We start from the raw sequence: 12,577 nt of genomic DNA, 5'->3' as shown, positions 1-12,577 counted from the left end.
CAGTTCCTTATCTTTATCAAACAGGTTGCATGAATCTACAAAAAGGTGCCGATTTCTTTTTCAATAAGCGACCGTCTCAGTTCCTGGTTCATTTTGTTGTCACGTCTCATTTTTATACCAAGAATTTGAGCTGCTGACATTTTAAATAGTAGAAAAGTTAACAGGATGATGTTTAAATGTATTTTAGATATTTTGTAAAACATGAAGACTAAACTTTTTTTCCAGTATTGACATCAGCACCTATGAAATGATTTATTCGTCACTGTGAGGAAGAAAGTGAATCATTCTTTTATGTTTAAGGTAAGTAAAACAATAAATGAAAACAGGACTTTATTTCTTTGCACTCGCCATGTGAAACACTGAACAGCTCAGAGCTGAAAAAACTAGATCAGCCCACAAACTGAGCTGTTGTCAGGACACTTGACCCAGTTTCTGTCATCAGACTAATATCCAGTCCAAACACTGGGATGGTGCATTCATAACTCCTCTAACAGCGCTCTGACTCTGGGTGATGGACACTTCAATCACAGATGATTTCTCCATCATCTGTGATTTGATGTTTCAGCTCTGTGGCGTCCTGCCTGTGTTGCTGCTCATGTGGTCCAAACTTCCACGGCTTCACACCGGGAAGCTTCCCCGTTCCCCCGTGGATAGACATGTGAACTGTTAAATCACTATTCTGACTGAAACCCTTCCCACAGCATTCACAGGAGCACAGTTTCACACCTGTGTGGGTTCTTTGGTGATGTTTCATTAAGTAAATTCGATAGAATCGTGCCCCACAGGTGGCGCAGGCATACGTCTAATGGTGTCTATTTATCTGTTCACTCACAGTAATGACTTTACATATGAACAGTTATTTTATTGAGGGTAATACAGAATAACTTATAGACTCAACACATCACAATCCAAGAAGTTCAACCATGACGTAATTAAGAAGGTTGAAAAGTGACTCTTAAAAATGTGATGCAAAATTTCCAAAGGAAGAAACTCCAGCACCTCCAGGAGGACTCACCACAGATTTGTTAGATTTCACTGTGATATTGTTACGTCCTTTTTATGAGCAGAGCAGGAGAGAGGAGACCTACAGGACACCTGAGGCAGGCGAGTAGAGGAGCGGAGCAGACAGGCAGATAACAGCTAACCCAGTGTGTCACCATGTAAGATGAGCTCCACACAGTCAGAACTGTAAATGAAAGATTTACAGGAATCCCCTGACAGCTCAAATGGACCTCATCCACAGCTTTATGAAACAAACCCACTGTGAACACCTGTGTGTGTGTAAGCTGAAACTACTAAGTGACAAACTCATCAGGAAATTATTTACTGAGGTCAGAGGTCGAGAGAAGAGCAGGTTCATTTTCTTGCTTCCTTTTGCATGTGAGGAGGCGCCCCCTGCTGTCTATTAGTAGAAACAACACATCCACCTGAGCTTCACAAGAATAAAGCTGCTGAGCGCCCAACGAACGATGAGCTGTTTCTCACATGGAGGGCACAGCAAAACCTCTAAACGTGTAGGTTTAGTGCTGAAACAGCAGGAGACGTCATGATGTAAGAACTCACGAGTGCGATGAAGGATCCCAGAGAGCCGACTGTTAGTTTGTGAATCATTTATTAAAGAAAACGTCCAGAACTCGAGCGTCACTTTAAAAAACCTGAACAGTGAAAAGATGATGAAGCGTCTTCAAAACATCAGCAGCATCAATCTATATACAACGAATGCATTTTTACATGATTAATAAAATAAACAAAAACAGCTCAAAGGACATGCACGGTTACTCAATAACAAACTCATTATTTAGAATTTAGAACTTCTGTCTTTAATTCACCTCATTTATTAAAACAAAACAAAAAGAATGGAATATTTACAATCTGTTTCTAATTTTGACATCAGGAACTCCACACGTGGTGCAAACGTGTAAGCTTTTCCTCCAGGACCTCAAAGAAACTCAAAGACGACCTCACAGCACGCTCTGTTAATCTGCATTTACAGACCTTTCAAAAGTTTTTTGTACTGGCACAAATTTGCTGTTTTATGCGATTTTATGATGCAGTTGAGAACCACAAGTTTAAAAGAGTTTTATTGCCAAATAAATCAAATGTATGCAAAGACTGTTTACAGTGCTGATGCTAAAATCCTGTGAGTTTCCTGACCACAGATCCAAAATGTTCATTTGATTCTCCTTCGAGCGACTTGGTTATCAGTTACATCTTGTATAACGATATGCTGAAAAACGTTCAGATTGTCATCGTACTGACAGTTAGTTTGGTCAAACCTTAAAAAGCAGGTGGGAGAGCAGAAGCTGACAAACTGATCCTGGAGCTGTGATCAAGCCGGAGTGGATCAGCAACAATCAGGATTGACCCAGAAGCTGAGATCCAGCCCGCGTCGACACCGTAAACATCAACTTGTTCAGCAGTTTATTTGCAAATAAAAATCTTTGAAACTTATGAAATGCTTGTGACTGACCTCAAAACATATTTTGCCCCAGAGATATTTTGTGCCTTTTTTATTCCATGTAATGATAAATCCTTCCCCACAGGTGTGACGGGGTAAAGGCAGCTCACGTTCATGTGTTTAAATCGTTTCTCGCAGGCCTGAGAAAGCACAGCCTCTGTGGCTTCTAATGTGGACGCTCTGAGGCTTTCCCAGCATGCAGCTAAGCCCACTCTGTGGGTTTCCAAACGCTTGTTTCACGCTGTCAGGTCGCCATGTTTTCCAGCAGGTTTTGTATTTGTGCACAACTTCTCGTGTGGAGTGACAATTTACAACCTACAACTATGTGTCACAGGTCTGCAGCTTCACGTGTGCGGATCCTGTGGAGCTTCAGCATTTGGGACTTTTTCATAAAGTTTTTTTTTTTTTTCCCACTTCACATTTTACAGACTTTTTTATGCTGACTCTTGGATGTGTGAGAGTTTTCTACACAGTTTCTGTCACTTTTCTTTCTTCTGCGCTTCTTTCTTTGTTTCACGTCCATGTTTGCGGCCGATCCTGACCTCACATGCTTCCTTCCTACCGGACTCCAGTTTGGGGAGTTGTGAAAGAGGATCTGGCTGTCGTTTGGTTCCTGTTCCCTACATTCCTCATAAACAGGAGTCACCATAAAGCTCTCGGTGTGATGCTTCAGTGCCGACTGCACTCCCTCTCTCCTGAGTTTGTGCTGTTCTTTAATCTGTGGACGCTTTGGTTCTTCCTGACTGGACAACAGTTTCTTATGTTTCTGTTTAACATGAGGAGGCCCTGGTTCCTCCGGGTTCAGGCTGCAGTTCCTCTCCTGGTTACAGAGACGCTTTTTAGGAGGAACCTTCTCTGCTGCAGTGATGTGGAGCTGTGGGTGGTCTGCAGGGACAAGATTAATGTAAGTAACAGTGCATAAATAACCACAGAGTACAATCCTGACCTAACAGGTGATTTAAACTTCTGTGTTGATGTTTGAGACCTTGTGGTCGCGTCTCAGGTGTTTCATATAAGCTGTGCCAGCCAACAGAAGCAAATAAAATGCCAGGTCATTTTTCCACCCCCCTTCAGAGAGATGTGGTTATAACGTACCTACAGAGTAGATTTAATACAGTACACAGAGTACAAGTACAGATCAGCTGTAAGCTGCTTCGCAGCTGAGCGCAGGTACTAGTTTCCTTCTGATCCAATTTCACAAGCCAAACACACAAAAAAATACAAAAGTGCTAATGGCACTTTTCTACTCTACAACATGTCTCATTCACCCATTCTCTCTCTCTCTCTCTCACACACACACACACACACACGGACTGTGCCTATCCAACAGTCACACTCGGGAGCAGCTCGGGTTCGGTATCCGTCACTCGGAGGGAACCCCCAACCTTCTGATTAGCAGGTGAGCTGCTGAGCGACATCACTCAGCTGTGCTGTATCATAACTACAAGTCTGGCATTAGAAGCTGTGGCAGGCTCTGAGTTACGGGGATTTCTAACCGTGTACAGAACACGAGGAGCCCGCTACCTCTAACCAGCCGCAGCCACGTTACCTCCCTGTGGGCATGCTGAGCCGTCGGTGTCTCTGCTGCTCCGACCTCAGTCTGATCTTTCTAAAAGCTTGAGGTTTCTGCTTTTAACTCCACACTTCTCATATTATTATTATTATTGTTGTTGTTACTTTGGTCTGCGAGGCTTACATAAAGAGCTCAGAGCTCCCGCAGGCTCACTCTCATTCATCCCGGTTAGCCTACCGATCCTGTGGAGCTTGATCTCCGGCTTCCAGAAGCTCTCCAGCAACCTGCGCTGCCGCTCGATGTCCTGCTCGTATTTGACGATCGTGTTTTCAAACACCGTGAAAATTTCATCCACGGCGGCAGACAGCCGCTCGTTGACAAAGTTTATCAGAAACTCCACTGTGGACATTTTTACTTTCGATTAAACGATCAGCATCAGTCCTTCTACTGTTCCGGATTCTTCTGGAATCTGCTTCCGCTGGTGCTGCACCATTAAAGTTCCTGAATGAAGCTGAGACGTTTTTTCAAGTTCCGCTCTCGGTGAATTACCGCCAAACTATCTTTGTTACATAATAATAATAATAATAATAATAATAATAATAATAATAATAATTGTTTTGTATTTTTTTATATTAGTACAGTTATTTAAAGTAAGTAATCGTAGGCTGCCATCATTTCAATTTTCACTGTACAATATTGGAATGGTCTTATACCATAATCTGACAGCGTGTTCACAGTGTTTGATGTCGCTGTCACAGTGTCATGATATCACTTGTCTTTTAAAGAATTACTAAAAATCATCCCTGTAACATTTATAAGATTTACAGCTTATCATGTATGTGTCACGTGTCTTGTCACCTGAGCAGCCATCACAGCAGCTCTCACTACCATCGTGTAAACCTTCTCCTTCAGTCTTGATGCATTCCTTCAGTCACAAATCATCCACCCACTCCACTCTGCCGGCTCTCTTCTTAGAATAGAATAGAATAGAATAGAATAATCCTTTAATTGTCCCACAAGGGGAAATTTGGTTGTAACAGCAGCCAAAAAGACACATATACAAACAAACAGTACACAGGACACAGAACAGAAACATACACAATTTTTCTTAAATATTTACATTAAGGACAATGGTTACTATATACAGAGTACTGTACAGTTATTAAACTAAATAAAAATAACTACAAGTAAGAGGCAAACCAGGTTGTAGTGCGAATCGGTTGATTAACTTATTGCAGTTACAGCGCTGATGTAAACATCTATGATTGTTGGGAGCAGTTCTGATTGTACAGTCTGACAGCTGCAGGAGGAAGGACCTCATGGAAACGCCTCCTTCATGCATCTAGGATGCAGCAGTCTCTCACTGAAGGAGCTCTGCAGTTCAGCAACATTTCTATGCATGGGGTGGGAGACTCTGTCCATCAGAGATGTTATTTTGGCCAGAGTCCTTCTGTCTCCCACCACCTGCACTGGGTCCAGGGTGCATCCCAGAACAGAGCTGGCCTTCCTGATGAGTTTATCCAACCTCTTCCTCTCAGCTGCTGATAAACTGCTGCTCCAACATACAACACTGTAAAAAATGACAGATGCCACCACAGAGTCATAGAAGGTCTTTAAAAGCGCTCCCTGTACTCTAAATGACCTCAGCCGCCTCAGCAGGTAGAGTCTGCTCTGACCCTTCCTGTAAAGAGTATCAGTGTTGTGGCTCCAGTCCAGTTTATTATTCAGGTGAACACCCAGGTACCTATAAGAGTCCTATAAGTCCTTAAAGTGTATATACAACAATAACAGTTTAATCATTAATTTCTTTAATTACATAGTTAATTTTCAAACACAAAAACAACAAACAAACAAAAAAATAAGAACAATGACGATGACTTTACCTGCTCGCATCACGTAATGTATTTATTTTGGTTACAGACTCTTTTCATGCACATAATATGTTTGTGGGATCATTTTCTGAAAAGGGCATCAAAAACAAACAATAAAGAAAAAATAACTAAAATAAACAGATGAAATTGACTGAATATTATTTATTTTTATTTTTTTGTTGGCATTGTAGTATATTAAGATGCTAAAAAATAATTAAAACTATGATGAGATGAAGTCATTGTTTCATTCATTTTAAGTTTTTTTTTTTTAATTAATTAAACTCAAAGTACTAGTGCATGAAGGCTGATAGAAATTTATATAAATTTAAAAGTACAAATTCAAACAAAAAATAATTACAGAAGAAGAATTTCATTACACATTTATTTATGGCATTAACGCGTGTAATATTTATACAATACAGATGTTTATCTTTTATATGTAATTTATCTGTAATTATAATTGAATTGAAGTTATCGTTTCAATTTTTATACACACAAACCCAGTCCCAAAAACAATTAAAAACAATAATAATAATAAAATGAAATGAAAATCAAATATTTATGTATTTTTTCTCAGAGTACAGTCATGGATATGAGCAGCTTTAAGACCCAGAGCAGAGCAGCTGTCAGAAGCGGTAAATATAGCAGTGTTGTGGTGTGCGCGCTGTTCTGTGTGTTGTGTCGGTGTGCGGGTCAGAACAGCTCCGGGTCATCATGAGGAGGCCTGAACACACCGGATCCGTCTGAGCTCTCCTGTCAGTACGAAGCGAACATGGCGCGTCTTTAAAGCGCAAACTGAGCGTGAAGATCAGCCGCACGTGAGTCACGGTGTCCTTGTGTTCAGCGAGTGTGAGGCATTCACTGACTGCTGTTTCTGTAGGTTAACTGAAGATCTTAAATCTCTGTCACTCAGCGCCACAGAGAATATTTAATGTCTGTACCTTTATTATTATATCATTACTTATTAATTATTACAGAACAGGAGCCGAAAACAAAACATGAAAAAACCGCTTATTTGTGTTTCTTATTTTAATAATTTTAATGATCCTGTATGATTGAGATGACATATGCCAAGTAAAATGCTTTAACTAAGAATTATTTTCTTTGTGAATCATCATTAGGTTAAATGATTACATTTATTTTATTTGAACAAAGTGATTAAAATTTATTGTGTGTTAGGTAAAACAGCCATACTGACATCCTGTAGTGCGAGCTGATATCCTGACGTGTACTTTATCCAGCTTTTATTTACAGAAATGTCAGACAAGGAAAAGCAAAAAAAATCTCATATCTGAGCCAGTGAATAAGGTCATGATTTATCTTGCAAATATATTTTTGATCAATAGATTAAATTTGTTATTATTTATGCCACTACTTGACAACAGCAGTCATCTCAAAGCGCTTTATATGGTAACACCAGACGGTGTACAATATAAGATTAGAGGTAATCAAACAATCCTCTGTGAGAAACACATGGAGAAGAATAAGAAAAAAGAAACTGTAGGAGAGGGAAGACAAACGTTAACTGATGGAATAACATGATAGAGTTTTAAGATATGACAGGACCAGATTATTCAAGACTTGTAAAGAGAACTTGTTGTTTTTTTCTTTTTAAAAAAAATCTGTAAAACGTTCAGCTCAGTATGTAGCAAGTGAAACACTGTACAGTTAAAAAAAAAAAAAGAAGAAGCTGACAAATGCTCATCAGAAGTTACCCGAGGCTCCTTCACACTTCTACTTCAGCAAGCAGAAAAGATATTCATTTAAATAACAACTAAAAGTAAAGAATGAAAATGTCACTCCTTTCAGTTTTACTTTTAGGAGGAAGTCAGGGTGGATGTGGGTGTAGCCTTGAACTCTGTGACAGAGTCAGAGACTAACTAATCATTTTCTCAGGGTTAAACAGACTGTCAGACACAATACCGCTCTCTCTCCAGGCACCAGTTACCTGTGAGCCTCAGTGACAGTGTAAGGAAGCCCACGAGGGTCAGTTCTTCCACAGCCTAACCAGGATGTTGCAGCTGTGTAAAGTCACCAACGCCCTGTTCATCAGTAACGCCCGCTCAGCCTGCAGCGACGAGCTCATCCAGCAGGAGGCGGTGACGCTCTGCATCAACGTGTCCAAGCAGCAGCCGTTTCCCTCCAGCAGCATCAACAAGCTGCAGATACCCGTCTATGATGACCCCAACGAGGACCTGTACAGCCACTTTGACCGCTGTGCCGACGCCATCCAGAAGGAGGCGAACCGCGGCGGACGCAGCGTCGTCTACTGTAAGAACGGACGCAGCCGCTCGGCCACGATCTGCATCGCCTACCTGATGAAGCACCGCAAACTGTCCCTGACAGACGCCTTACAGGTGAGGATCTATCCCACCCTGCTCTACTTTACTTTTTGTACAGGTTACAGCTTTGGCATCTGGTGTTAGTGTCGCACTTTATCCACCCTCCACAGACCCCGAACTCCTCCTGCTGACTGTGAGGCAGATTATAAATGTGACACTTTGTTCATTGAAAAATAAACTGGACTTTCATTAAACAAACTGCTGAGTTTGTTCACTCTTAGAGGAGCTATTAGGTTCCATAAATAATGATCAAGTCTTCTAATGAAGGTCTGAGGAATGAAAGAGTAATAAAGTGAACACATTGCACAGAAAAAGTGCTGGATTTTTGGTCCCTTCAGAGTTATCCACAATACAATTTTTGTTTATCACTTAATAAGCATCATATTGCAGAGGCCTCTGCTTTTAAAAATACCAATCATCCTATTTTTGAGTCTCACTGTTGACTCAGCCCAATCCAAGCCCAAGGTCAAAAATGTGGAGGACTGAGCTCAACTTGACACTGAAGCTTTTATTATCCAAAGTGTCCTTGAACACAACACTGAAAGATGAGCTGCACACTGAGCGTGGCTATATTCATGCTCAGAAGGGACAAATACAACAAATCATCCCATTCTCTGAAGGCTGACACTCCTGATGCTGTTTTGTGCTGCAGATTTGGCTCAAATTAAAAAGAAAAAATGTTTATTTATTTATTTACTTTTATTTAATTATTCCAAATAAATATATTTACCTACCTATATTCATAACATTAACTATCTGTTTAACTCCAACGAACAGAAACACATCTTTGTGTAATGTCTTTTTTGTTTTTTTTTTTACAGAAAAATAAAAAACAAATTTGGAAAAAAAAATAGAAAAACTGTAGAAAAACAGCATAAAATCTTTAGTTGTGTTGAGAAGAAACTGAATTTATGCATTATCTATTTATTAATCATAATGTCTTTTTTATTATTAATTTGGATTTAGAGTTTAAGTCAGATGTTATAGACAAAACAAGTATTGTTCACTAAAATATTTTTCCAGTTTCTCAAACATTAAATCAGTTTTATGATTTGACAGAAGTGAAGGACTGAAGTTTTGCAAACGTTATGACAGGTAATGTAAAAACAATATGTGCGTAAAACAAAGAGCAGAAAACAACGAAAAAATTTATGAAGTGCAAAAATATTTAGAAAATATTAAAATAAATCGTAAAGTACAGAAATACAAATCATGCAGAGCAACCATACAGCCTTAGAAACACCCAGAGCTCGCCACTGTTCATTTTCCTTTTCCCAGAAAGTGAAGACGGCTCGTCACGTGATCGACCCGAACCCCGGCTTCATGTCTCAGCTGCAGAGATACGAAGAGGAGCTGAAGCGGAGACGAGGAAAGTCCTGATCCTTCTTACAAACCTCAGAGTCCTGATGTGAAAACTGAAGCAGCGGAAAAGCTTCTTCACCTCCGTCCTCCTCGTCTGCAGGATTTTACTCTGCCGTCTCTTCATTTAAGGCTTAGATGAATGAATTAACCTCTAGATTATGACCTGTTTTTAAAAAGAAGCACCAACAAATATGTATTGAACTTATTTTAATGTTAGGATACTGAAGATATCTGAGTGTCTAAAATGTGACCTGATAAAAAAAATCTTTAAGGAAAGTTTTTATTACAAAACTGAACAAGTGGAGCTGATGAGAAAAAGTATAGAAATAAAAAAGAAAGAAATTTGAAATTAGGTCAAATAACACAAGAATGCAGATTAACTATAAAACTTGAACTAAGCTGAAGTGAAGGTGGAACTGTATTACCTCTAAGATAAACTGAATATACACTCTACATGATGTTCATCTATAGAATAAGAGGCTCATTTATTGTACGTAATCACAATAACTTTATTTTTATAGACTTTTACTTTGTTACAAAGAACAAGGAGACCGGACAATATTTTGTGGAAAATAGAAGAAGAAGAGATCAAAAAGAGCGGAGGGTCCAAGTTATCCAGTTATCAGTTATGAGGGCTGATCTATCAGGTTGCAACTGACCACTGGTTTCACTATCGATTACTTTGTGGCCAATCCTTCTTTTTTAAATGAAAATAAAATACTTTAAACCACAATTGACAACAAAATAGTATGAAAAAGGATTATTTCTATGCTCGTCCTCCCATTGGTTCACTAATCATGAGAAAATTATAAAAGAATGGTCTGTATTTCTGTCTAAACACTGAGCTTTCTTTTCTTGTCCAGCTCAGGTCTGAGCACACGTGGCTGCAGTTCCACATTTTACCTCCAGGGGGAAGCATTTACAACGAAAATAATGCAGACCTGTGAACGCATGATGAGTCAGGCTCCTCTTTAATTTGATCCGAAACATTTAAAAAAATCCACAAAGAAGCTGAGGGATGATAATAAATTGTGACGTGAGATTTCGATCTTCATCAGCGTCTCTCTTGTGAACCTGATTAAATGAGAACTCACCTGGATTTTACTCTGACAGGATGTAACCTTAGGAGGCTATCTCACTGATCCCAGGTCAGTTTCACTGTAGAGCATGGATGATGTTACCCTATGAGTTTCAGTTAAGCTGCGGTAATATGGTGACATTTCCAGTTACTTAAGCCTCTCCTGTTAAAACCTGTGAAAGAAATTCTCACCAAACCTTTACATTTATTATTTGTCAAAGAATTATTTCCCAGGAGGCTCCAATCTAACTTTACCCGAGATTAATTGTCTTAAAATCTCCAACTATTTGGATTCAAACTAACGGATCTTTCCTTGAAAGTTTTGAAAATTTAAAAAATGGTTTATAAAAGGTTTGCAGTATTGTTTAAACATTCAGTTTATTTTAAGATCAAAAATCATTACAGTGTGAAAATGTTAAAATATTGATCTGATTGTGGAATTGTTCATTTAAATATGTGAAAAGTTTTAATTTTCCAGAACAGAAATCTTCAAATGTTTTGTGTTGTCATACTAAAGTCAAAGGTTGTTATAAGCGAGAAGTTTGAAAGATTTTTTGGGTAAATCACTATATAAAACTGACAATACTGTTAAGATCAAGTAACAGTTCATAGAACTAAAATATTCTATGAATCAGCCTCTGAATGATACTCGAGAAAACTTTCTTCCTGGACACAAACAGAAAAGCAACATGTTCCTGATATTTTATCTTTCAATAAACAAACAAAAACAAAAAAACAGTTGTGCACAGATTTGGATACATATCCAAAGATCAAATTGGAGACAGACCTCGCTGTGTGTGGTGGACTTTTGTCCCTAATAGAAGAAACAAAGAAAGAAGATTAATTATTACTGTAAAATAGCACAAAATCTTAAAACTGTGCATAAAAACAAAAGAACACAAACAAACAAAAATGTTTTGCCTTAAAGAGCCACTGAATTATTAATAGTCTGTTTTTTAATGCTCCATCAAATGTCTTAAAGTTTTGTAAATATACAACATATAAAATACTCAGGTTAAAGTAGTAGAAAAGAAACAAACAAACTCAAGTACATATGTGGGAAACGGTCTGAATTTTTAACATTTTGGCAGCTTATTAAGCCTGAAAGATAAAATGTCTCGTGATGTAAAAGATGTGAGGAAATATCCTGTTAGGATCATTTTTCAGCCCAATTTCACAAAGTCTGTGAAATTCAGCAGTTTTAGATGTTAAATGTGTTCTGTGAGTTTTAATGCTGGTTAATAATTATCTTTTAATAAACAAAACAAAAAAACCTTGTGAAAATCTTTGGTGTCTGCAGAGTCTTACTGTTGATCTCAGGTGTGTCCTCCTTGTTGTGGTGCTGCCATTTGGATCTAAAAGCAATGATTTTAATTGCACAGATATTATTTAAACCACCTGTGACCTCAGTTTTTATTGCTTTTATAATCTATGATTATAAAATTTCTGTGTTAATTAAAAGGTTTTACTGTAAGAGGAGCTTGAAGAAATAACCCTGTTCTGTCTCTTTAAGACCAGTTTGCTGTAAACAATTAAAAATAAAGTTAAATGTTGATCATTCAAAAATCAGCTGTGTGGTCATTGTTTACAATATGAAATGTTGGCTTAAGAGGTTTCACTGTGTTTTATTCCTGTCCTGAGGTGTGTTTGTTTCAACACTGCAAACCTCATTATTTGATTAAAAATACTCCAAAGACACTAATGCTCACAAGTGTTAGTCTAGATAAATTATTGTGTTAAAAATTAAATAAATATAAAAATAAATGAATATGAAAAGTCAGGACAACAACATTATCATAATATCTGTAGCTGCTTATGTTCGAAATCATTGTACAAATTAATCTTGTATAACTGAGTTTATTATGCTTTATGTTTTCTGTAAATTTGAAACAAAACAAAATCAAAATAATTACATGAATGTGGTGAGAGAGTTTACAAGAAGTGTAGAAAAGC

General features: G+C 38.2%; 2 protein-coding genes across 3 annotated transcripts; one reads left to right on the top strand and one right to left on the bottom strand.

Annotated features, from left to right (window-relative positions):
* Nucleotides 1-2,853: 2,853 nt before the first annotated feature.
* LOC116327955 lies at nt 2,854-4,443 on the bottom strand. The gene is made up of 2 exons (XM_031749659.2): nt 4,209-4,443; nt 2,854-3,343 (listed from the first exon to the last, which is right to left on the bottom strand). Exons 1-2 carry the CDS (start codon nt 4,378-4,380, stop codon nt 2,874-2,876), a joined length of 642 nt encoding a protein of 213 aa, XP_031605519.1. The 5' UTR covers nt 4,381-4,443; the 3' UTR covers nt 2,854-2,873.
* A 2,056-nt stretch (nt 4,444-6,499) lies between these two features.
* Nucleotides 6,500-12,168, top strand: dusp28 (dual specificity phosphatase 28). Of its 2 annotated transcripts, none has more exons than XM_039602078.1 (3): nt 6,500-6,660; nt 7,780-8,199; nt 9,463-12,168. In XM_039602078.1, the coding sequence occupies exons 2-3, from the start codon at nt 7,855-7,857 to the stop codon at nt 9,562-9,564; spliced, it is 447 nt and encodes a 148-aa protein (XP_039458012.1). In that variant the 5' UTR covers nt 6,500-6,660; nt 7,780-7,854; the 3' UTR covers nt 9,565-12,168. The 2 variants fall into 2 exon arrangements, with proteins under 2 accessions (XP_039458012.1, XP_031605523.1); XM_031749663.2 differs by lacking the exon at nt 9,463-12,168 and adding an exon at nt 8,295-8,452.
* The last annotated feature ends 409 nt before the right edge of the window (nt 12,169-12,577 follow it).

The sequence above is a fragment of the Oreochromis aureus genome, linkage group 18, assembly GCF_013358895.1.
Source record: "Oreochromis aureus strain Israel breed Guangdong linkage group 18, ZZ_aureus, whole genome shotgun sequence".
Lineage (NCBI taxonomy): Eukaryota > Metazoa > Chordata > Actinopteri > Cichliformes > Cichlidae > Oreochromis > Oreochromis aureus.
Note: the sequence above shows the minus strand (reverse complement) of the source record. Positions and strands in the feature narration are given on the sequence as shown.

Excerpts from the sequence above, each read along its gene's own strand:
- dusp28 (XM_039602078.1), top strand. The coding sequence starts at position 7,855 with ATGTTGCAGCTGTGTAAAGTCACCAACGCCCTGTTCATCAGTAACGCC. Across the intron at positions 8,200-9,462 it reads CCCTGACAGACGCCTTACAG|AAAGTGAAGACGGCTCGTCA; the intron begins GTGAGGATCTAT and ends TCCTTTTCCCAG.
- LOC116327955 (XM_031749659.2), bottom strand. The coding sequence starts at position 4,380 with ATGTCCACAGTGGAGTTTCTGATAAACTTTGTCAACGAGCGGCTGTCT. Across the intron at positions 3,344-4,208 it reads GATCAAGCTCCACAGGATCG|ACCACCCACAGCTCCACATC; the intron begins GTAGGCTAACCG and ends TTGTCCCTGCAG.